The sequence below is a fragment of the Orbicella franksi genome, chromosome 3 (assembly GCF_964199315.1).
Source record: "Orbicella franksi chromosome 3, jaOrbFran1.1, whole genome shotgun sequence".
NCBI lineage: Eukaryota > Metazoa > Cnidaria > Anthozoa > Scleractinia > Merulinidae > Orbicella > Orbicella franksi.
This window is the reverse complement of record NC_138147.1, coordinates 20,972,501-20,994,538: the sequence shown is the minus strand read 5'-3', so window position 1 is coordinate 20,994,538 and position 22,038 is coordinate 20,972,501. Positions and strand designations below refer to the sequence as shown.

At 42.3% G+C, this 22,038-nt stretch overlaps 2 protein-coding genes across 19 annotated transcripts in view; one reads left to right on the top strand and one right to left on the bottom strand.

The window, feature by feature from the left end:
* The window catches only part of LOC145482671 (endothelin-converting enzyme 1-like), a 434,574-nt gene that overhangs the window by 184,999 nt on the left and 227,537 nt on the right, over positions 1-22,038 (bottom strand). The gene's annotated exons all lie outside the window — the stretch shown is intronic.
* Positions 1-22,038, top strand: part of LOC145482666 (pleckstrin homology domain-containing family M member 2-like) — a 152,297-nt gene that overhangs the window by 31,862 nt on the left and 98,397 nt on the right. For all 18 annotated transcript variants that reach the window (XM_081461297.1, XM_081461280.1, XM_081461292.1 and 15 more), the window contains one exon: positions 6,081-6,190. In XM_081461297.1, the coding sequence (XP_081317423.1) occupies positions 6,081-6,190 (110 nt within the window). The remainder of the gene's footprint in view (positions 1-6,080; positions 6,191-22,038) is intronic.

Genomic DNA, 22,038 nt, shown 5'->3' with positions numbered 1-22,038 from the left:
AGGCGCCCACTCGGGCTCCTTGAACAAAACTTCAGTCACTCGCACTCGTAACTTAGGAGCCTCCGGCAACCGGGCGCCTGTTAGGCAGCAGCCTTGCATATGTTCATTCCTTATCAACTACATCATTGACCAAGTATGTTAAAGACACAAAGTGTGTAAAGCGAAACACTCAAAATAATTGGGTATTTCTATTGAAGATGAATAAGACAATTATTTCAGTTCTTTGAGTATTTCTCTAAATAGAAAGTAGTAAATTATATCCATGTAGATCCTTATCCATTACGATTATTTAATATCTTCTATGCAGTCTTCACACGTTCTCTGAATTTATGCACCTTTACTGAAGTCGGAACTTGTCTGTAAAAAAGAGGCCTTATATTTACGATTCTTTATGCAAGATTTAAAGATCTGTAAAATTTGGATTTCATGCTGTGCATACCCTGTTCTCCAGCACAAATTTACAAACAAATATCATGAATCCAAATTTATCTTGTGTAAGTAACGTGACAGTTTTTTTCGTTCCTGGATCAGTCACAAAAAGAAAATTGTGTGAACGCTGGTGAACTGCCGTTTTGTGCCTTACAAGATTTCATGTTTTGGCTGGCGAATTATCATTAGTGCTTGTGATTTTTTCGTTAACTTATCAAAAATTGGAAGAAATGTCCTTTGTTCCAGCAAATTATTGCTCGACAGGCCATGAAATTTCAATCAAACTTTCGAGTGAACTTTCATCAGAAAATGACAGGAACAAAGCACGAAATTCGTGCATTTGGCTTGCATTACCTCTGCACAACACTGTGCATTAGATTTTAGCAGACTGTTTTATTGCTCCACTGTTTGGAGTAACACCTCTCAAACAAATTTAAGCAAGTTAAAGGCAGTCCACAACTTCGCCTGTTGCATTGTCAGTGGAAAAACGAAAGTTGACCACATATCTTCTGTCTTAAAGGAATTTGGCTGGTTGCCAGTAAATGAGCTATTCTACTATCGAGATGTGATAATGACTTTCAAGTGTATGACAGGACATGCCCCTAGATACTTCTAAGAAATTGTTAAATGCTAAACATATCTCTTTTTAGAACCACGTGGCCAAAGATCATTTTATTACAGAACTGTGTCCTTATGGAATTCTTTATCAAATGATCTTAAACTTTGTAAATCAGTGAGCCATTTTAAACATTACCTTAAGTTAAGCCTCTCAAGTAATTTTAGGCACCCTACTTGATGAGTTGTACCACCCTGTTTGCAATATCTACTGTTATTTATTTATTTATTTATTTATCTATCCAACTCGGGCAACTGGACAAACAAGGTACGCTCAGTTATTTCTGTGTGCATGTGTTTTTTTTATTGATTTGTTGTTTCAGTCTAGGATGGGAGAAAACAGACTAAATAAAACAAATAAAATAAATGAATTAAGAGTTTGTTCTATTAGTAGATTTATTTCAACTAACTGGTCATTAAGGTAGTTCATAAGGTAAGAAAAATAATGTCATGAAAGTCAGTTTTAAAGAATGAAACTTGTTGACTCTAAAACTGAACTGAACTCCATTGCTTTGTTCAACATATTTATTTGTAACATCTCAGTTGTCTTAGTTGAATATGTATTCATTCAGCAAACCCAATTTGCGCTGAGATTCATTAGACAGCTGTGTACCTGTCATCAGTCATCTTGCATGTGATCACAAACTTGACCGAGAGAACGTGTTTGATCTTGGCAAACTTCATGCATATCACCTGATATCTCCTTCCTTAGCTAGCAGAAGTAATGTACTCAGATGTTGCAAAATGGGAAAGGATTTGGACCTTGGGTCCTTCCTTGTGTAAAACTTTGTTTAGTCCCTTCCCTCTCTCCCTGGGCATACATGTAGTTATTTGGAGAAAATTTAAATTGTAAATAAAAACATCCCCTTTACTTTGGGTTCAAACTCAAAACAAAATTAAACTTTTTGGTTCAAGATTTATCAGGGGGTTTTCTTAGCAGAGTATTATTTTCAGCCAAACTTTTTCAAGTAGCCGTTTCTGGGAGTGGTGCTGAAAACTGTCTGAAATGATTCTTATAATATTTTGAAAAATACTTTCCGCTCTATTCCCATTTACCAGCAAGCTAAAATCAAATTGTTTACATTTGCCATGGCATGAAATAGACAAGACTTTGGCAATATTCGTGTCCCACCAAAGTAATTGTGCAAAATATTGGTATTCTCAAGATTATTGTCTAAAATTATGACTGTCAAAGCCATGTAACATACAGTTCTTTCTGCACAATTGCAATATGCAGTACCAATCCACATTAGTTCTCAGATGTAATTTTGTAAAATATAAATTTCAAAACAATTATTTTACATGGCAACCTAACGCTATTGAATTGCAAGAAAACTATGGTGGAGTTTTGAAAAACAATATGCCCAGCTGCTGTTCATCCTGAGCAAAAATAAAAGAAATCAAAGGCTGTTGTGGGCCAGTTCATGGATGAATTGGATCAGTCTAGAAAAAGCAGTCAAATAAAAGATAGGAATTGGGGGATTGAGACTACTGAAAGTTATTTGGAATGTTGAAGAATTGCTGACAAGGTAAAATATAGGTCTGCAAAAAATACATGTGCCTGCTTACATTTACTTGATAATTATAATTAGTTTATAGTTGGTAACATTTGAAATAAGTTTTTGGAAGCTCAAGTAGTACACGCACAGTGTAACTAGGTAAGTATACAAAAATTAAATTACAGGCTGTTTATATAGCCTGCTTAGAAATTTTATTTGTAAATGGAATATATTATCTTGATTGGCACTGGAACACTGCTATAGTGCATGTCATCATACTGTAGTTTCTACATGTAGCTCTCCTCTGGGAGATTAGTGTCAAATAACTTCAGTCTACAGTCTGTTGCACAATGAAGCCATTGAATGAGAATTCATCGTATTCACCAGTCCCAAATTGACACCCAGTCAGAGGGGTTGTATGGAATGCCAGAACTGTCTTATGATACTTTTTTTTATTATATTGGGTGGTTATGTCATTATATCGAGTACTTATGTTATTATATTCGGTGATTAACTCATTATACTCGGTGCTTATTCCATTATACTCGGTGCTTATGTCTTTATATGCAGTGCTGTCTTCATTATATTCGGTGCTTATTCCATTATATTCGGTGCTTCCCTCGTTATATTCGGTGCTTTCTTCGTTATATTCGGTGCTTTTTTCATTATATTCGGTGTTGTCTTTATTATATTCGGTGCTTTCTTTGTTATATTCGGTTCTAACTTTGTTTGGTGTTTTCTTCGTTATTACGGGTACTAACACTATTATATTTGGTGCTCTCTTCCTTATATTCGCTGCTCTCTTCCTTATATTCGGTGCAAAAGCCATTATATTCGGTACTTCCTTGTTCGGTGATTACTTCATTATATTCGGTGCTTACTTCATTATATTCGGTGTTTACTTCATTATATTCGGTGCTTTCTTCGATATGATTGTCACCAGTCTTCACAAGGGGCCGTACAATTTGGAGGTAGTCTAGGGAAAGCCGGGAAAAACGGGTGTCACAAAAACTCAGACCCCGAAAACTCAGACCCCTCGAAATTAAAAACTCAATTGTTATCACCTGAATTGCTCTATGGCCACAATGGGGCGAGATGTTTATCTTTTCTGGTTTATGTTGTCGCGTCGATTGAACGGTGAAACACAAATATTTAACTTCTCAGGTTTATCGCTGTCACGTCGGTCAAACAGTGAAGAACTAACAAGGTTTAGAACATCAGCCGACACTGTTTTTCAAAACAGACCTTTTTTATGCAATCATATGCAGCAAAACAATGTGTTGTTCTCTGAAACATACTCGTTTGATCGCAATCTGCTTTTTGACTTTATGTGTGTTGCGTGACTGTCGGCACGTAACCCGCAGAATTAACAAAATTTAGAAAAAAAAAAGAAAAAAAGAGTACATAGAGATAGCCATGTTTGCATTCCAACTTATAACAGGAATAGTGAATATTTCTTACAGGAAACAGTAAGTTTCAAACCAAACACTTCTATTTCTTTTTTTCATACCGCTTGGATTAGTTAATTATTAAATCTGCCTCATGGCGGGGCCTTCGCGCCAGTTTTCAATTTTCTATAAAATGTTTCAGCAAGCAACCGGAACGATGATCCTGCTGGTATACGTTGGATCAATAGTGATCTAATCGGCTTTACATATAAAATGAAGAATACAAAAGCAAAAACCGACACAACTTCTGGTTCTTTCCGTTGTGGCAAAAACTGTGCTACTTGTCCCTACATTTCTCACGGACTTACTACATATACCTTCTTTTCTACCGGGGAAACGCGCCATAAAATCCAACCTGACCTGTGACACTGAAAACCTCATCTACATGATTCAATGTAACCGCTGTAATTTACAATACATAGGAGAGACGAAATGACGATTAAAAGACCAATTTAATGAACACCGCCGTACCATAGATAACCCTAACAACAAATCTAAACCTACTACAGCCGCCGAACATTTCCTGTCCTCTCCTAACCACACTGCTAACGACATGCAATTAATCCCCATCGAAAAAATCGTTTCTAACCGAGACTCTATCTGTAAGGCCAGGGAAGCTTTTTTAATTCAAAAAGGCAGAACAATTGATCCTAATGGTCTGAACATCCGCAAAGAAACATATTAATTGTTTCCATTTGTTTTCTTTTATTATGTTCTTTTATCATGTTATTTTATTTTACCGTATGCTTATCTTCAATTTACACTATCAATTACTTTTGCGTATTTCCAGTATTACGTAAATATTGGCTACATAAAAACACGCACCAATGTAAAATCTTCCATTGTACCTGAAGAAGGCTGGTTTGGCCAACCGAAATATAGTACACCTTCAAAAAATCATTCTACATTGTGTTGGTTTTTGCTTTTGTATTCTTCATTTCAATTTGCGTTCACTCACATTTCTAGACCAGACATGGCGGTTCAATCGGTTCGACCTTCACGTGCTTTTTACATGTTGACTTTTTACGTGCCAACAGTCACACAACGCACATAAAGTCAAAAAGCAGATTGCGATCAAACAAGTATGTTTCAGAGAACAACACATTTTTTTGCTGCATACAATTGCATAAAAAAGGTCTGTTTTGAAAAACAGTGTCGGCTGCTGTTCTAAACCTTGTTAGTTCTTCACTGTTTGACCGACACGACAGCGATAAACTTGAGAAGTTAAATATTTGTGTGTCACCGTTCGATCGACGTGACAACATAAACCGGAGAAGATAAACATCTCGCCCCATTGTGGCCATATAGCAATTCAGGTGATAACAACTGAGTTTTTAATTTCGAGGGGTCTGAGTTTTCGGGGTCTGAGTTTTTGTGACACCCGTTTTTCCCGGCTTTCCCTAGACTACCTCCAAATTGTACGGCCCCTTGTGAAGACTGGTGACGATCATATCGAAGAAAGCACCGAATATAATGAAGTAAGCACCAAATATAATGAAGTAATCACTGAACAAGGAAGTACCGAATATAATGGCCTTTGCACCGAATATAAGGAAGAGAGCACCAAATATAACAGTGTTAGTACCCGTAATAATGAAGAAAACACCAAACAAAGTTAGAACCGAATATAACGAAGAAAGGACCGAATATAATAAAGACAGCACCAAATATAATGAAAAAAGCACCGAATATAACGAAGAAAGCACCGAATATAACGAGGGAAGCACCGAATATAATGGAATAAGCACCGAATATAATGAAGACAGCACTGCATATAAAGACATAAGCACCAAGTATAATGGAATAAGCACCGAGTATAATGAGTTAATCACTGAATATAATAACATAAGTACTCAATATAATGACATAACCACCCAATATAATAAAAAAAGTATCATAAGACAGTTCTGGCATTCCATAGGGTTGACTATAATATGTATAATATGTATAATATTAGTGAGTCAGCAGTGCATTTTGGGTCAAGATAATTTGTTTGTGGTCCTTGTTCAGTGAACATTCAGCCACCTTTATTTCAAAGTTTGTTAGAGAAATACTATTTAAAATATTACTGTCTTATTTCTTTTGTTAGACTAGAGAAGATAGAATTTGGTTACTGGCCATTTGTTAAAGAGCTTACTCACTCAGAGACAGTAAAGCACATTGTAAATCACCCCCAAGTTACAACTGATTTAGACAAAGGTATGTAAACGATTTACATTAATTTGGACTTTCGTCATTTTAACAAAATAATAGACTCCATGGAACAGCATGTTTGTTCAGTAATTTATCACTGTGGTAAGAAAAATATGTGACACATGAGGCACTAGCCAAGTGTGCCACTGATGCTCTTACAACATTAATGTTGGCATCTTCTGGGATCAGTTACTGAACACAGGCACAGCAATATGGAATCTACATGTGTATTTGTTTAAAAGGAGAGGGTCACTCCAAAAAGCTTACTTTTTTGTCTCCACCTATAGCAAGCAAACATTGGGTTTTTTCACTCACTAAAGTTTCAGCCTCTAAAGTGCCTGCTATCCTGAAGAAATTAGTCTTAAAAGAAGCCCAAAATTCGACTTAGGATGCCGCCAGTTTGAAACTGTTCTTGGCAGCCATGCCGTATTTATGTGAAGTCATTCCATCCAACTTGAAATTGGCAGTAAGCAGATAAACCTGCAACTGACTTGGCATCCTTCATTGGGTCAGCACAATCTATTTTTTCCAAGTGATTATCCACTTCTCTATCTTCACTGCGATCATTTTCAGGGTTTGGAGCATATAATATGGCTCAAGAGTAGCCATAACGTAGAGTGGTAGTTAAAAGGCTTGTTGGAAGTGATGGACAAAATCCTTTGGATGGAATGACATCAGGAAAGTGCAGCATGGCTGCTGAGTACTGTTCAAAATGGCGGCAATAATGTCCAATATTTGGCTTCTTTGGAGAAGAATTTCATAAGGAAAACGTACACTTTAGAGGCTGACACTTCGGTGAGTGGCTAAACTTAGTGCGAGGTTTCTATTAGTGTTGACAAAAAAAATTTGGAGTGACCTCCTTTAACTAATAAAGAAACAAAAAATGTTAATGATATTGTAGGCACCAGAATTTGTGTCATAGTTTCGTGTTTAGTGCTAAGTTTTCGCTTAATTAGTTTCCTTTGTTTTGTGGCCTTTTGTTACGTTATGTTCATTTGCATACTCTATATATGTTTGGTTGGCACGTAATTTATTTAGTTAGTAGCGGTTTTAGTTTCTGTCTACACCTTGTTTTGGAATTGCTCCAGTTTACAGTTCGTCTTTGGTTTTGAGGTTCATCACATTTGTTATCATGTTCAATCTTCGTATTAAGTGAAATTAAATTAAGCTATGGCAGGATTTGGATGCGTGTGATTAGCGTCTGTGACAACATTTGTAAAAGACTAATACATTTTGTTGGGTGTATGGTATTATTGTTGGACAATGCCCTGCAACAGCACAGATGTAAACCTGTCAAATTCTGTCGGCAAAAGTGGCCAGCCAGTTCAGCGCTCAATTACACGTGCTCATGAACTTAACTCTTCTGTGGATCAAGAGGGAATTGTCCTTGAACAGATCTGAGAGCTCAGAAAGTGGAGAGGAGGAGTGTTATTTGGCAGGGTCATTTACTTCAGGAGATGGAGCTACGCCTCAAATGGCAAGAGTACGAGCCGCAGTTAAAAAAGGATAAATTAAACCTCAAAACAGAGTGCAATAAGGCTGTGGCTAGAGAGGGAGCTTATGCCCAACCAGAAGTGGGAAATTTTGTATCTAGCAATGTGACCTCCAGCCCTCCTTCTGCTGTCTCAATTCCATTCCCTGACACGAAGGAGTCAAGGGCTGATTGCCCGAAATGGGCACCACCTGTACCTTCTGACAAGAAAGTGAAATCGACTGTGAAGCCAAGCACCATGTTTAGTGATGAAGGGAGTGTTGCAAGCAGTTCCAATTCAGGCTCTGACAAATCAGGACTGAGTGACCAGGCCTGTGAGATCCTCATGCAACAAAACTGAGTGATGAAGGAATTCGTGAATCAACAGGAAGGAACTTGCTACCCAAGAGACATGTACCTGTTTTGATGGCAACCCCTTGGAATATTGCTCCTTTATGCACGCCTCTCAAGCTTTAATTGAGGCTAGAGAACCTGATTATGCTGGGACGCTCTACTACCTAGAGCAGCACACAACTGGTAGAGCACAAGAGCTGGTGCATAGTTGTCTCTACATGAAACCCGAAGAAGGCTACCTACTTTTGGAGAGCAAATTTGGTCAGAAGCACAGGATTGCAATGGCCTATGTAAATAAAGTCATGAATGGACCGGTGATTAAGGCGAGGACGCTTAAGCTCTAGAGGATTTGCCATTTTGCTGTCCAGCTGTATGAACACACTCAAAGCTATTGGCTACTCAAGCAAGTCCAGATAACTTGTGAAAGATTGTTGAAAGGCTACCCTGGAAATTACAAGCTGGCGGAATGCTGCAGATGGCATCCTTACCACAGAAGCAAGAGATGTTTGTATCAATGATATTTCGCTGTTCATTGAGCAGAAAGCACATACCTCGTCCAATCCCGTTTTTGGCAAACTTCCCTTCCTGGATGAGGAGAAGAAGAATAGCAAGGATAAGCATTCGAATTTGAAACCCGAGAATCCTGGTGGTAAACTGCTGAACTTCGTCACAATTTCTGAGAAGAAACCTTCACCTAGTTCATCCAATAATGTGTTAAGTCTAGCTGACTCTCCGAAAAGGAACTGTCCATTCTTTAATACAAATCACGACCTCACTGAATGTTCCAGTTTTGCCAAAGTGGCTGATACGGAGCATCATGACTTCTGATGAAGCAGAGGCTATGCTTTTCTTGCTTGAGAAGAGACCATCAGTCTAAAGGATGTTACAAGAAGAAACCCTGTATCTACTGTAATAGAAAGCATGCCACTGTGATACATGTGCCTACACCAGAAGTAGTTGTTGAAGCCAAGAATGGACAAGACAGGCCCCAGGGCAACAACAACCCATCCAACACAGAGTAGCTCTGATCACTTTTGTGGTCTAGCTACGATGGAGGGCTCTGTCACTGCGTTGCCTATTATTGCAGTAAAGATTAAAGTCAGAGGAGGTCCTCTATGCACCGAGACCTATGCACTATTGGATAATGGATCTAACTCTGTTTGTTCGGCTAGCCTTTTGGAATGTCTCGGGATCAATGGCAAGAAAATGAAACCCAAGCTGACCACCATGCACAGCAGCAAAGACGTAGATAGTCTCATTGTTACGGCCCTGGTAGTGACAGATCGAGACAAGAATGTTGTCATTACCTTGCTGGAAGTACTTTCCAGACAAGCTTTGCCCATAGCGAAGGATAAAATCACGCGACAAGAAGATGTGGAACGATGGCTGCACCTTCAAGGTCATGTGAACTTGCCAGAATTGAATTCTGAAGTAGATTTGTTAATTGGAGCAAATGCTCCTGAAGCCCTTCAGTCCAGCGAAGGTATTCCTGCCTTTGATGGGGGCCCATATGTGACTAGAGGTGACCTTGGCTGGATCATCAATGGTACAACTGGAAGGAAACAGAAGTATCATCATACGAAGCCAGATAAAATAAGTGTTGTTTTCAACTGCTCTGCCCAGTTTCAAGGAACATTGCTGAGTAATGAACTGTTCCAAGGACCTGATTTAACCAACAATCTAGTGAGTGTACTGATTTGTTTCTGCCAAGAGCCAGTTGCGGTAATGGGTGATGTCCAATCAATGTTCCATCAAGTATGTGCTCCTGAAGCAGAACGAGACCTCCTGCAGTTTCTTTGGTGGCCCCAGGGTTACTTCTCCGAGAAATTAGAAGAGTACCGAATGACCGTACATCTTTTCGGTGTAGTCTCTTCGCCCAGCTGTCCTAATTATGCAATGCACACACATACATGATGAGGGTTCTGGCACAGCAGGTAGCAAGGGACAACAACCGTTCGAAAAAAGCCACCCAGCACCTTCTCCTCAGGCTAAAGCTTTATATGACGGTTTTCAAATATCCCAAAACACTTTCCAAGAATGGCTTCGTGTGTGGAGAATGGATGTATCCGAAAGGAATCCAAACAATAAAGATCTTTTAACGTTTGCAAGAGAAAACAAAGAAAAGATCACTGATTTGGTTGAACAAGAAACCCAAAGGTTAAATAGCGTTAAAGTTAGTTTTGGGTTAGAAGTAAAGTTTTCAATAGAAAGAAACAGTGAAACACAATACATGGGGCATTATTTTAAAGACGACAAACCGCATGTTTTCAAAAGGGATGATTAGGACAAGATAAAACAAAAATTTGATGAATTCATTGAAAATGCAAAAGGAGAAATAGAACACTGGTCCGAGAGGGGATCAGGATGGGTGGTTGAAAGGATACAAATCGCGTACGTGAATGTTGCGCGCTACCAGCCACTTCGCGGAGGGACCTATTTGCCTCTTCCAGCCAAACTAGCGAAAAAGAAGGCAATAATCAACGTGAAAAACAAGGGCAACGAATGCCTGAAGTTGGCACTCAGAGCTGCTTTATTCCCTCCAAAAGATGGAAAGAACCCGCAAAGACCAAGCAAATATCCGGTTAACGACGGTATCAACTATGTTGGCATTGATTTCCCAACACCGGTAGAACAGATAGAAAAGCTCGAGGCACAAAACCCAAAACTCGCAATAAACGTATTTGGCTGGGAAAACAATTGTGTGATTGTGCACCATATAAGCCGAAAACAAGCGAATGTGCTGCGGATAAACCTGATGTTAATCGAGTCAGGGGAAATTCAGCACTATTGTTACCTAAAAAAAGTAAGGGCTTTGCTTTTCGATCAGAGGAAGAACAGAAACGCAAAGCACTTTTGTATGATGTGCTTAACCGGTTTCTCAAGAGCAGACTTGCTCGTGGATCACAAAAAATATTGCAACGGTGTGAATGGCTTGCCGACAATGATTGAGATGCCAGAAGAGGGGGAAAACATCCTTTCCTTCCAAAACTACAAAAAACAGATGAAGATGCCCTACGTTATTTACACGGACTTTGAGGCAATTATCAGAAAGATTCTGGGCTGTGAGCATGAGAGAATGCAAGCAAGCTACACAGAGAAGACCGAATGGCACGAGGCATGCAGGTATTCTTTCATGGTTGTGAGGAGCGACGGTAAAGTGGTATGTTCAAAGGCTTACAGGGGTGAAAATGCGGTGGGAAAGTTTTTAAGTGACATTCTGCAGGAAGAGGAGAAAATAAGGGAGAGTTTGGCCACTCCAAAACCGATTGTGATGACGTGGAAGGACTGGGAAAATTTCAAAAAAGCAACTGATTGCCACATTTGCAACAAAACTCTGATAAAAGACGAATTCACGGATTCTTTGCCTGTCTGGAACGTTGAAGAAGCGGGTGAAGGTGAAAAATGGAGTTATTGGGACAAGGCCACAAAAAATGTTTTTACATGGCACAGAAAGAGAAGAAATGGGGTGTTCAAAGGCTGAAAAGGCTGGAAGATGAAAAAGACCAGTTGGAAGAAAAATCACAGGAAAACTGTAAGTACTGTGGAAACCCTTTACTTCAGAAAAACTTCAGAGATGCAGTAAAGGACCATTGCCACATAACGGGCAGGTACCGCGTAGCTGCGCAGGCCGAATGCAATAAGAAACTGTGAATAAACCCCAAGATGGACCAAATACCAGTTGTATTTCATAACCTGAGGGGCTACGACGCACACCATTTAATGCAAGCCATATCACAGCTGCAGAAAGAGGTGAAATGCGTCGCCAACAACATGGAGAAATACTTCACCTTTTCAGTGGGAGGTCTGCGTTTCATCGACAGCTTGAACTTTTTGCTAGGAAGCCTTGATTCACTTGTAAGCGCAACACCGAAGGAGTCATTGAAAATAACATCAACGATTTCGAAAGGCAGCGACCTGCTTTATAAAAAAGGGATCTACCCTTATGAGTACATGGACTCATGGGAGAGATTCGGCGAGACGAGGCTTCCTGACAAAGAGAAGTTTTACAGCAAGCTGAATGACGAGCACATAACAGATGAAGAGTACACGCACGCGCAGGCTGTCTGGGAGGCTTTTGGATGCAAAACGCTGGGTGATTTTCACGATATTTACGTGAAAACGGACGTCGTGCTTCTGGCGGATGTTTTTGAGAACTTCTGCAACCTGTGCCTTGAGCAGTACAGGTTAGATCCGGCACATTATGACACGTCGCCAGGCCTCTCCTGGGATGCGCTCCTGAAAAAGACGGGGTTTGAGCTTGAGCTCTTCACAGACTACGAAATGCATCTCTTCGTGGAAAGGGAATGCGGGGCAGAATCTCCATGGTGAGCAATAGGTACGCTAAGGCAAACAACCTGCTAGTACCGGGATACAACCCAAGCAAGCCAAAAAAATTCATCATCTATCTCGACGCAAACAACCTTTACGGATGGGCGATGAGCATGCCTCTCCCAATAAGAGATTTAAAATGGAAGCGTGTCATGCCCACATTGGAGGATATCTTGAATGAGAAAGAGAACGATAAACATGGGTGGATTCTCGAGGTCGATCTTGAATACCCTGCAGAACTGCACGAGGAGCACAACAGCTATCCCCTGGCGCTGGAGGAAAAGGTCGTAAAAAAGGAGTGAATGTCGGAATACCAAAAGAGGCTGATGGAAGACCTGGAGCTGAAACCCCCAGACAGCAAGAAGCTGCTGCTAACGCTTCATGACAAAAAGAATTATGTTGTGCATTACAGAAACTTGCAGTTTTATCTGAAGCAGGGCTCTGAGAACTTGGGCTCTTTGGGGGGTATCATTTGTTCGTCAGGATGCGCCTGGTTGTAGAGTTTGAAGGCATAGTCGGTGTTGGTGAAGTTCTGCTTGGCCTGCTCCTTTTCTTGGGCGTTGGTTGCGATCCAGTCGAGAAGATGGGTGTGGTTGCGCGTGTATTTGGCGTAAGCCGCTCGGTACACCTCAAGAGCTTTGTCCTGGCGCTTTTTTTCTTGAAGCGCAGCTTTGTCGCCCCCGTCAAGCGCCCTCGCCAGATAATTGCCACCGATAAAAGCCGTGGCGTTCAACACAGCCCCGCCAATCATGATCGCGATGCTTGCCATTTTATATCTTGTATAATCTTTTTTTAATTTTCCTCATATGGCGGCGGGAGTTCATAGTGAGGAGGTGTTGGGCATTTCTCTGGTAATGGAAAGTGTAGAGTATCAAAATCCTCAAAATCGGAGTCTTCATGATCGTAATCAATACCCACCCAAACAAATTTTATGGCATCAGCGGTATAATAAAAGATGTCGTAAAGGAAAAATAACAGTGCAACCGTTGTGAGGGCTTTGAAGGGAAAATAAGAATTCGCCATTGGTATTATTATGAGAACGTTTTTTCAAAGCAACAACTATGTTCTTCCCGGTTTCCTCGTATATTACCAAGTTGTTCGCAATCCAGTCGAGAAGGCCTTCGGGTTCGATCTTGTATTTTTCTTTGGCGTTTTGATACGCCTTGGCGGCTCGCTCTTGACACTCTTTCAAAAACTCCGCACCTTTTATATCCACGTTTGCCTCGATCCAGTCGAGGTTGAGAAGTCAATGCTCGAAAAGCTCAAGAAACTCCTTGAGTGCTTCATCGTAGCTCTTTTCATTTTCTCTCGCGGATCTCGAAACAGCCTCGAAAACGTCGACGCTTGCAATACTTGCCATGGTGCAATATATGAGATTTTTTCTTCAAATCAAAAATTTCAAATGCTGTCGGGGATGATTTTCTTGTCCTCGAGGTACTTTTTGAGCGAAATGCTGCCCGCCATGACAGCGGTGAACTTCACGTAATTCATTGGACTGTTGCTGGGATCGGAAGTGAAATTCTCTTTCACAACCTTTTTTGCGGCCCAGCCGATGCCCACGGCTAATAACGTGAGAGTTGCGGAGTCAATGACGGTCTTAACAAACTTGTTGTCTGACATGATGGCGGTTGCTATAACGAAAATAACAAAAGTTTAAAACAAAATTAATGTCTTCCACGTCTTCTTCTTTTTCTGCTTCTTCTCTTATTATTTCGCGTATTCTATTTTTCTCCTTCTTTTTCTTTCTTCTGCGACCTTATCAGTAAAAATTTCGTCGGAAAGACACACCACCTTTTTGATAGCTTTTACGGTGAAGTCGAACCATAATATGGTAACTCCACCAATTGTGGCTGTAGAGACTAGAAGCTGCACAACGCTTGGGTTCGGCATCGTGATATACATTACACTCAAAAGTTCAAATCATTTTTGTAATCCTTTTGTCTGTATCGAGCGAGCAGGTTCTGGCTCAACACGCGCGGGCTCAGGCGCGGGCACCGGTGTTTTAATTTTGTCGAACGCGGGCTTGGCCATTGCCTTAAGCTCTTCCCGCTTGTAATAAATCCCGATCAGTCAAACGACTATGCTGCCAACAGCAAGCCATTTGGTGGTGCTGAGGCCGCTATTTTTTTCTCCGCTGCGCTTTGGGCTTTCACCTTCTTCTGTAGTCAGGGCTGGCTCGGGGGCAGCTGGGGCGGCTTTCGCCGTATTTTCCCCGAGAGCCCTGTAGGCCTCGGCATCTTTCTTCTGTTGTTCCCGTGCCTGCCGCGTTCTTTCAGAAACCATTTTGTCAGCAGCCACACGCTTTCGATTTTTTACGCACTGCGTGGTTGGATTTGGGGTTGTCGCTTGCTGTGTGATATCGGCGGCAGGTGCTGCCTGGGTCTCGACCTGAGGTGCGCTCTCCGATTGTTCAGTAGACATTCTGAAACAAAGGTGTATTCTAAGCAAATGAAAAAAGTTTAATTAATAAAATGTTTTTGTCACCACTCCCCTCAGCAGTTGTTGATGAATGCTGACCAGTTATTCTGCAGTTGCTGAGCCGGGTACTTAATCAATGCCCTCAAGCGGATATCTCTATTCATCACGAGAAGGGTGGCTCTGTTCCGACAATTGTGGACTAAAATCGACATGTTTTGTGGTGATCAGTGCCACGTTGGCCGCAGCAAGAAACCGGCCGCACTTCAAAGCAAGGTTGCCGGCCAGATTGGAGAGCTCTTTGTTTATAATGTAGTCGTTTCTGAGTTCTTTTTGGTAAGCGTTGATGTCTTTGATGTTAACGACCATTCCGACCGCCTTGGTTGCAAGAAAAATGAAGCTGTCGATCACGCTTTCCGTTGTCTTTGAGCCCACGTACATCTCGTAGCGTTTGGTGAATTTCTCGACCTCTTTGTCGCTCAGGCGCTTCACCTGCTCGTGGGTTAGCTGCACTCCGATGGCCTCTTTGGCGTTGCCTGTGGACACCAGCATGGCCAGCTGCTCGTGAAGAGCAGGAATGTCAGGTCCGGGGCGGTTGGAACAATGCCACCTGCCGGACTACTCGGCTTGGGCTCGGTTTGAAGAAGGTTCATAACTTCTGCTAACGTGGCCTCTTCACCCACTGTGCAAGGCTATATACAGCTTTCATTTTTTTATTCAAAATAACTTTACCTCATAGGGGTGGCGAAGCGAGAACACTAGATAAGAGAACTTTTGCTCTTTCAGCTTTGAAACCAGACCTTTGTACTCATCCGGGGAGAGTTCGCCGGTGTAATCATCGAAGATAGTTTTCGTTGTCCTGGCCGAGGGGTGTAAAAGAGGACGATCACTGCAACGTTCTCCCGGAACGAAGCTGTTATGCCGGTCATCTTCAGGGTCAGCGCCCAAATGCTGATGCCCATATGTCGGGCAGAAAAGGCGAGATTCACGAGCCCACCAGTGTGCCCTTTCACATCTTTGGAGGCTGCACAGTCATCAAGGATTATGAGCGTGTTCATGCCCACGAAAAGCCATCTCACGATCTTCAACCACATTTCCACGTCGTCCTGATCGCAGACTATCACATCCATTCTTGGATTGTTTTCGCCAAGCCGGTGGTAGGTCTTGTTGTTCGTGAACGTCGGGCAGATGAGCACGATGTAGTCGAACTTGAAGCGGAAAGGGCCGTAGATCTGGTCCACCACGAACCTCGATTTGCCTGAATTGGTCGGCCCAGCAATGAGAGCGTTGAAGGGTATCTTGCTTGGGTCCATGTTCCTATATTAAAACTGTACAGATTCCAGCTGGCTGTCCATAAGGTTGATCTGGGAGTCAGCGATGACGAACACATGGCATTTCACATTGCCTGAGCCTTCGGGTTTCTGCTCAATTTCCAGCTGGACACCGTCTGTACTGTTCACAATCCGCGTGCCGCTGCCGTGCATTCCTTGGTCAGCCATGGAGCGCATATCAATCACAAGCCCGAATTTATCACCGGTATAAAACTTTGTCATATCCATGTGCTCTGTTTTATTTTTTCTTTCACAAACAAGTTGCGGGGCTCTTCCCACATGTCCTTGCCTTCGCTGCTGTTGTTGTAAAGCATGTTGGGCGAGCCGTTGACCGTGACGCTGACTTTCCTCAGATCGGGGAAGATGAATTTTTCTGAATCTCTGTCGCCAGCAGTATACGGCTCTACAAACAGGAGGAGGAGGAGGGCTTTTAATGACCTTCTTTGGGCGTTGACTTAATGTTGATCCTCGTGTCAGTGTCTTTGTTGAAGGCCACCTCTTTGTCATGCATCACGTGGTCGTAAAGGAACTCTTTGCTGCTGGAGTAAATGCTCTGCACCTTGTCTGCCAGAGTCTTGCTGCGGATCATTTTGTACTCGATTCGATTCGATTGACTGCGTGCTCGGCCTTCATGCCGTGTACTGTCTTTTCGCTGTACATTGTGCGAAGGTTCTCCAGAACTGACATCGTATTAATACGTGCATACCTGGCTGCTTATTCTTTCCGTGGTGGCCTTTTTGTTCAAACAATATTTTAAGAAGCAGCGTTAACTTACCGCCAAACCATGAACAGCAAAGCCGATAATCCAACTACACCGACAATGACAGCTGTTTTGTTTATTTCGTGTTGCGATGTTTCATCCGGAGCCGTTGGCTCTATTTTTGCGCCATTGGCTGTGCTTGCTGAGTTTCGGTTGAAGCTGATTTCCTTGATTCAGCTGTTTCGGCTTTGTGTATCAGGTTGGACGGGTGGCTGTTGGGTGGGTTAATTTTTGACGGGCCGCCTGCCATTAGTTTGAGCGCAGCTTTTTTTGTCCCCGGGTTTACCTCGTTGTTCACCCCAAGTTTCATCCCAGAGACCGCCTGTTTCAGCTTGTTGTTGTAACCGGCCATGCTTCCGGTGTTGATTATCATTTGCGCGGGCATGAGCCAGGCCATGGGTGCTACAGTGAGATTGAGCCTCACCTTCGCTAGATCCACCGCGAGCTGGTACCTTTGCACGCTCTTGGCCAGGTTGGGCTGTCTGATCGCGTCTTCCATCAGCACCAGGAACTCGCTCTGGGCTTCTCTCGCTCGACCGCCAGAGCCGAGAATGCTACTGCGGACATTCACTTGTGCACCCAGGGTGCAGTAAACAAAAACCTCGATTGACTGATTTATTCTCGCCAAGCCCGCCTGCGGCAAACCGGATGCTGTGTTTGGCGTGAACCAGTCCGCTTGAGCATCAGAAGCGGCACCTGGCTCGATGTAATAAATCAAGTCCCTGTTTATAGCTTTCCCGCCTTCATCACGGAATTTGTTCCATCCCGGGTATTTGTAGTCAGTTTTAGTCGCGCCCGCACCTGACGCGCACACGTAAATGCTTCCCAGACCGTGGTTTTCGCCGTGCGTGAAGCGGAAATCACTCGACGGATCTATACCAAACTCACTGCATATCCTTTTGTACGAAGCCACGTCATAATGATTGTTCAATTGGTTGAAAGGCGGGTCTCTGGGCAAAGCGCTCATGCTCTGAATACCTCCTAGCTGGAACAAAATGCGCCTGACCGTGAAATACACGTGGAATTTGTAGAAAGCTCTTATCTGCGGGGGGAGATCCATCCCGCTGTCAAAGATTTCGCGAGAAACTCTGCACCCCTGTGTCATGCAGAAAACCGCGAAGTTCAGCTGTTGCGGCCAATATTTCATGTCAGGCCCTCCTAACCAGCATTTTGATTTGGTTCCAGAAGTGTGCCTCAGTTTGGTGTCTTGAAATATTTCTCTGAATTTTGTTGTGAAATATTGGTCAGGCGTGACGTAGATTTGGATTGTGTCGTTGAATATTTTCTTCAAGCTTGGCGCTTTGTCGTCGAAAGGTACCGCAGGGATTGGCAGGGAAACTTTCGAACCGAGTGACGACAATTGGTAAGGAAAACCGCCGCTGTCTCCCAGACCTAGCGCCTCTTTCATTTCCGCGCTCCAATATTTTCTATCTGAACCGAGGACGCTTTGAAACGAGTCTTCACTTTCTTTGAAAAACACCTCCGCGGTCACGTTATTTTTCTCGTCGACGCTTCCTTGCGAAACTAACCAGCTTTTGTCCGCTTTGGGGAAGTGGTTTAAAAAGTTTGTCCACGCCTTTTTCTTCGCCGCTTCCGCTTTTTTTAACGCAGGACCATTCCACAAATTAGCCATCTTATTTGAACACAATTTTGTTTGTTAAATATAAAATGGTTGTTCTCACTATTGTCATGCAACAGAACGGAGAGACTATCCATTTTGAAAAACTTCTACCGAGAGTCGATTTCATGAAACTCATTTCTTGCAGTTTATTCAACAGCTGGGACACTTTGAAAAGGGAAGGTTCAGCCACCTTGGGAGATAAGAACAAAGATATTGCTTTGTCAGTTAGTAAATTACCCCCAGGGAATTATAATTTAGAAAGCATGGCAAAACAAATAGACAGTCTGTTCGAGAAGTATGGGTATAAACAGTTGGAAACAGAAATAAACCAACCCGTTGGCCAGCTTGTAATCAAAAATTTTGGGGCAAAACCGATTGAACTTGATCGCGATTTAGCCAATTTGCTTGGTAATGGGCGAAAGTTGGATCTCACAACATTTGTAAAACGGCTTACATATCTAACGACATATTTTATTCATTGTAATTTGATCGACACAGAACGGAATCTGTTCAATGGCAAAAGGTCAGATGTTTTAGCCTTGTTTGATGTTAAAGGGAAGCCTTATGAAAAGGTGAGCTACCAGGGTTCTCCGCAACAGGTTTTGCGAGACTGCTCTACAGACGAGTTCATAAATAGCATCACTATTAGCGTCAAAGATGAAAACGGCGAACTCTTTGATTTCAAGGGCTTCCCTCCTGTTTTTGAATTAGAGTTAAATTAAATTTCTATATATACGCAATGTCTTCGGTGAATCTATTGTCTCCAAGCGCGCCGCCTGCCGAGAATGAAAGAAGAATCTACCCAAGCCTTCCCGAAACGATGAATGTCAAGAATTTCCGGCTAACCGAGATAAGTAGAATTGAAAAAGAAATATCTGCTGAGGTCGAGCATTACAGGCTTGTGTTGAAAAAATACAAAAAAGCCTGGAAAGCGCTTCACTATTCCCTGGTTGGCCTCGGTACCGTCACGGCAGTTCTGTCTTCTGGGGCTGTTGCAACATCACTCACTGGTGTTGGAATTGTTGTCGGCATGCCTGTTGCCGGGATAGCCGCTTTATCTGGCGCGGTTTCCACTGGCCTGTCCATTGTCAACAAGGAGCTTGAACGCAAAGTCAAAGTGCTTATTTTCGGTTTCAAAGTGAACATTAAGGAGAAACCTTGCACCAATCGTGGAATTCTGTATGTATAGCAGTGCCCTTTGTCCGTCCCACGAAGTTGCACCTCCAGGTTTTTTGGAGAAAGGGCCTCAGTTGGGATGACGAGATTCCCAGAAACTACGTATCTCGGTGGTGGGTGTGGCTTAATGGATTGCCAAAACTTTCCCTTGTCTCAGTTGATTGAAGCGTTAAGCACAGAGGAATTGTAAGAATTGTTTCAAGTGAGATCCACCACTTCTGCAACACCTCCCAGTCTGCTTATGGAGCTGTTTTTTATCTTTGAGTGGTAGACTCTGGTGGCCAAATTCACTGTTCCTTCCTGCTAGGTAAGTCCCGTCTCGCTCCTTTAAAGGAAGTTACTATCTCACGATTGGAGTTAGCAGCTGTCACTGTGTCCATTCATTTGAACAAAGTTTTGAAGAAGGAGTTGGAGATGCCAATTGATACCATCACCTTCTGGTCAGATAGCATGACTGTGTTACATTTCATTGGAAATGAATCCAGGTGAAGCAAAATGTCACGATTAGTGCCAAGGCCTCTAGTGTGTGACCGCTGACACCCCTGGAGTTGGAGAAAGCCAAAAGGGAGATAATCAAGTTTGACCAGAATTCCACCTTCGCAAAAGAATTAGAAGCTGTCAAAAGGAGGTAGATGCGTCAAGAAGTCAAGAGCTTGGTCTTACAAGATTAGATCTGATTGTAACTGATGGACTTCTCTGTGCTTGTGGGTGCCTTGACAGGGCAACTCTATCCAACGACTCAAAACATCAGATTATCATTCCCAAATATTCTCATCTCGCTTGATTGCTCGTGAGCCACTTTCACCAGATGAGTGGGCTTTCTGAGAGAGAATATGTCTTGGCTCTGTTGTGTGAATGGTTCTGGCTGATTTGTGCCATCTCTACTGTTAGAAGTGTACTCTCGTCCTGCTTTGGTTGCAAACAGCGACAAGGTCCCATTGGAGAACAGTAGATGATGAACTTACTTCGTCATCTTCACTTGTTTGGCAGTGCAAGCTGTTTACCTGGAGGTGTGTCACTCTTTGGACACTGACTCCTTCGTCCTTGCACGTCAATGTAAATATTCATTTGAGGGCCACTGGTTTTTCAGTTATTACTGTCGTCTGCTACTCTCAATAAATAAAGTTCACGACGCCCTGCTGCAGAAAGGCATAAAATGGTTTTTTAACCCACTGGGAGCCTGTCATCATGGTGGTGTCTGGGAGAGGCTAATCAGGTCTACTCGTAAGGTCCTGGGTGCCCTAGTTAAAGAACAAAGTCTTGATGATGAGAGTCTTCAAACCTTCTTGTGTGAATCAGGAAGCGTAATCAACGGAAGACCTCTAACCACAGTTTCTAATGATTCAACGGATTTGGAACCACTATCACCGAACCACCTCCTTCTGGTTCGCTGTGACACACCTCTTCTACCAGGCCTGTTTGTTAAGAACGACATGTGCTAAAGGAGAAGATGGCGACAAGTGCAATATTTAGCAGATGTTTTCTGGGATCGTTGGAAGAGAGAATATCTTCCTCTACTACAATCACGCCAAAAGTGTTTTCAAATTTTGCTGTTGGAGATGCAGTTATCATGGTTGGTGAGTCTACACCAAGGAATGTGTAGGCGATTGGTCGTGTCACAGAGGTTTTTCCCAACAAATACGGCTTTGTTTGCCACATCAAGGTTAAAACCAAGACTTCGGCTTTGGAGTGCCTATCAGGAAGCTGTGCCTACTAGAATCATTAGAACAACTTGAAGCAAAAGTTCTGTGACTGCTATTGCTTTGCATGACTGCTAAAGATTGTGGGACTTGCCTTCAAGGGAAACACTAGAAAATGACACTCTTTGTTGTTATTGTAATGCGTCTAGACTTTGACTGACAACCGCTTTACGTTTTAAGAGCCAGTGCCCATAACTATGGACCAAACAACGGCACAAGTCGAAAAATCGATTTTGCTAATTTTTTGCCCATAGATTGGCCCTAGCTAGTAAACAAACGGACCATAGTTAGTTTCTGCTAATGCAGCTTTTTTGGGGAGAAATTTGCAAAAAACTATTTTGCCCCGATTGATCTCAAAATCTACTTCCTGTTATGCTAAATTTTCTGAAAATTTGGTTGCTTTGCACGTCGCACAGCAGCTACTTAAGAATCTTTCAATGGTCTTTGCATTCAGCTCAGGTCTTCATGGTATGACTGAGTGAAAAATAAAATAAATCGAGGTTTCGTTTGAGCCCGAAACGAGATCGAACAGAAACGCAAAATATTACGATGTGTTGCAAACGAATTATAGCACTAAAATATCGGCATATTTTTCTATGGGCTATTACTTTAAATGCCATAAAAACACTTTCTACAGGTTAACTGTACACCCACCTGTTTGAAAATCAAAAAATATCTCTGGGCAAATGGTTTTAAG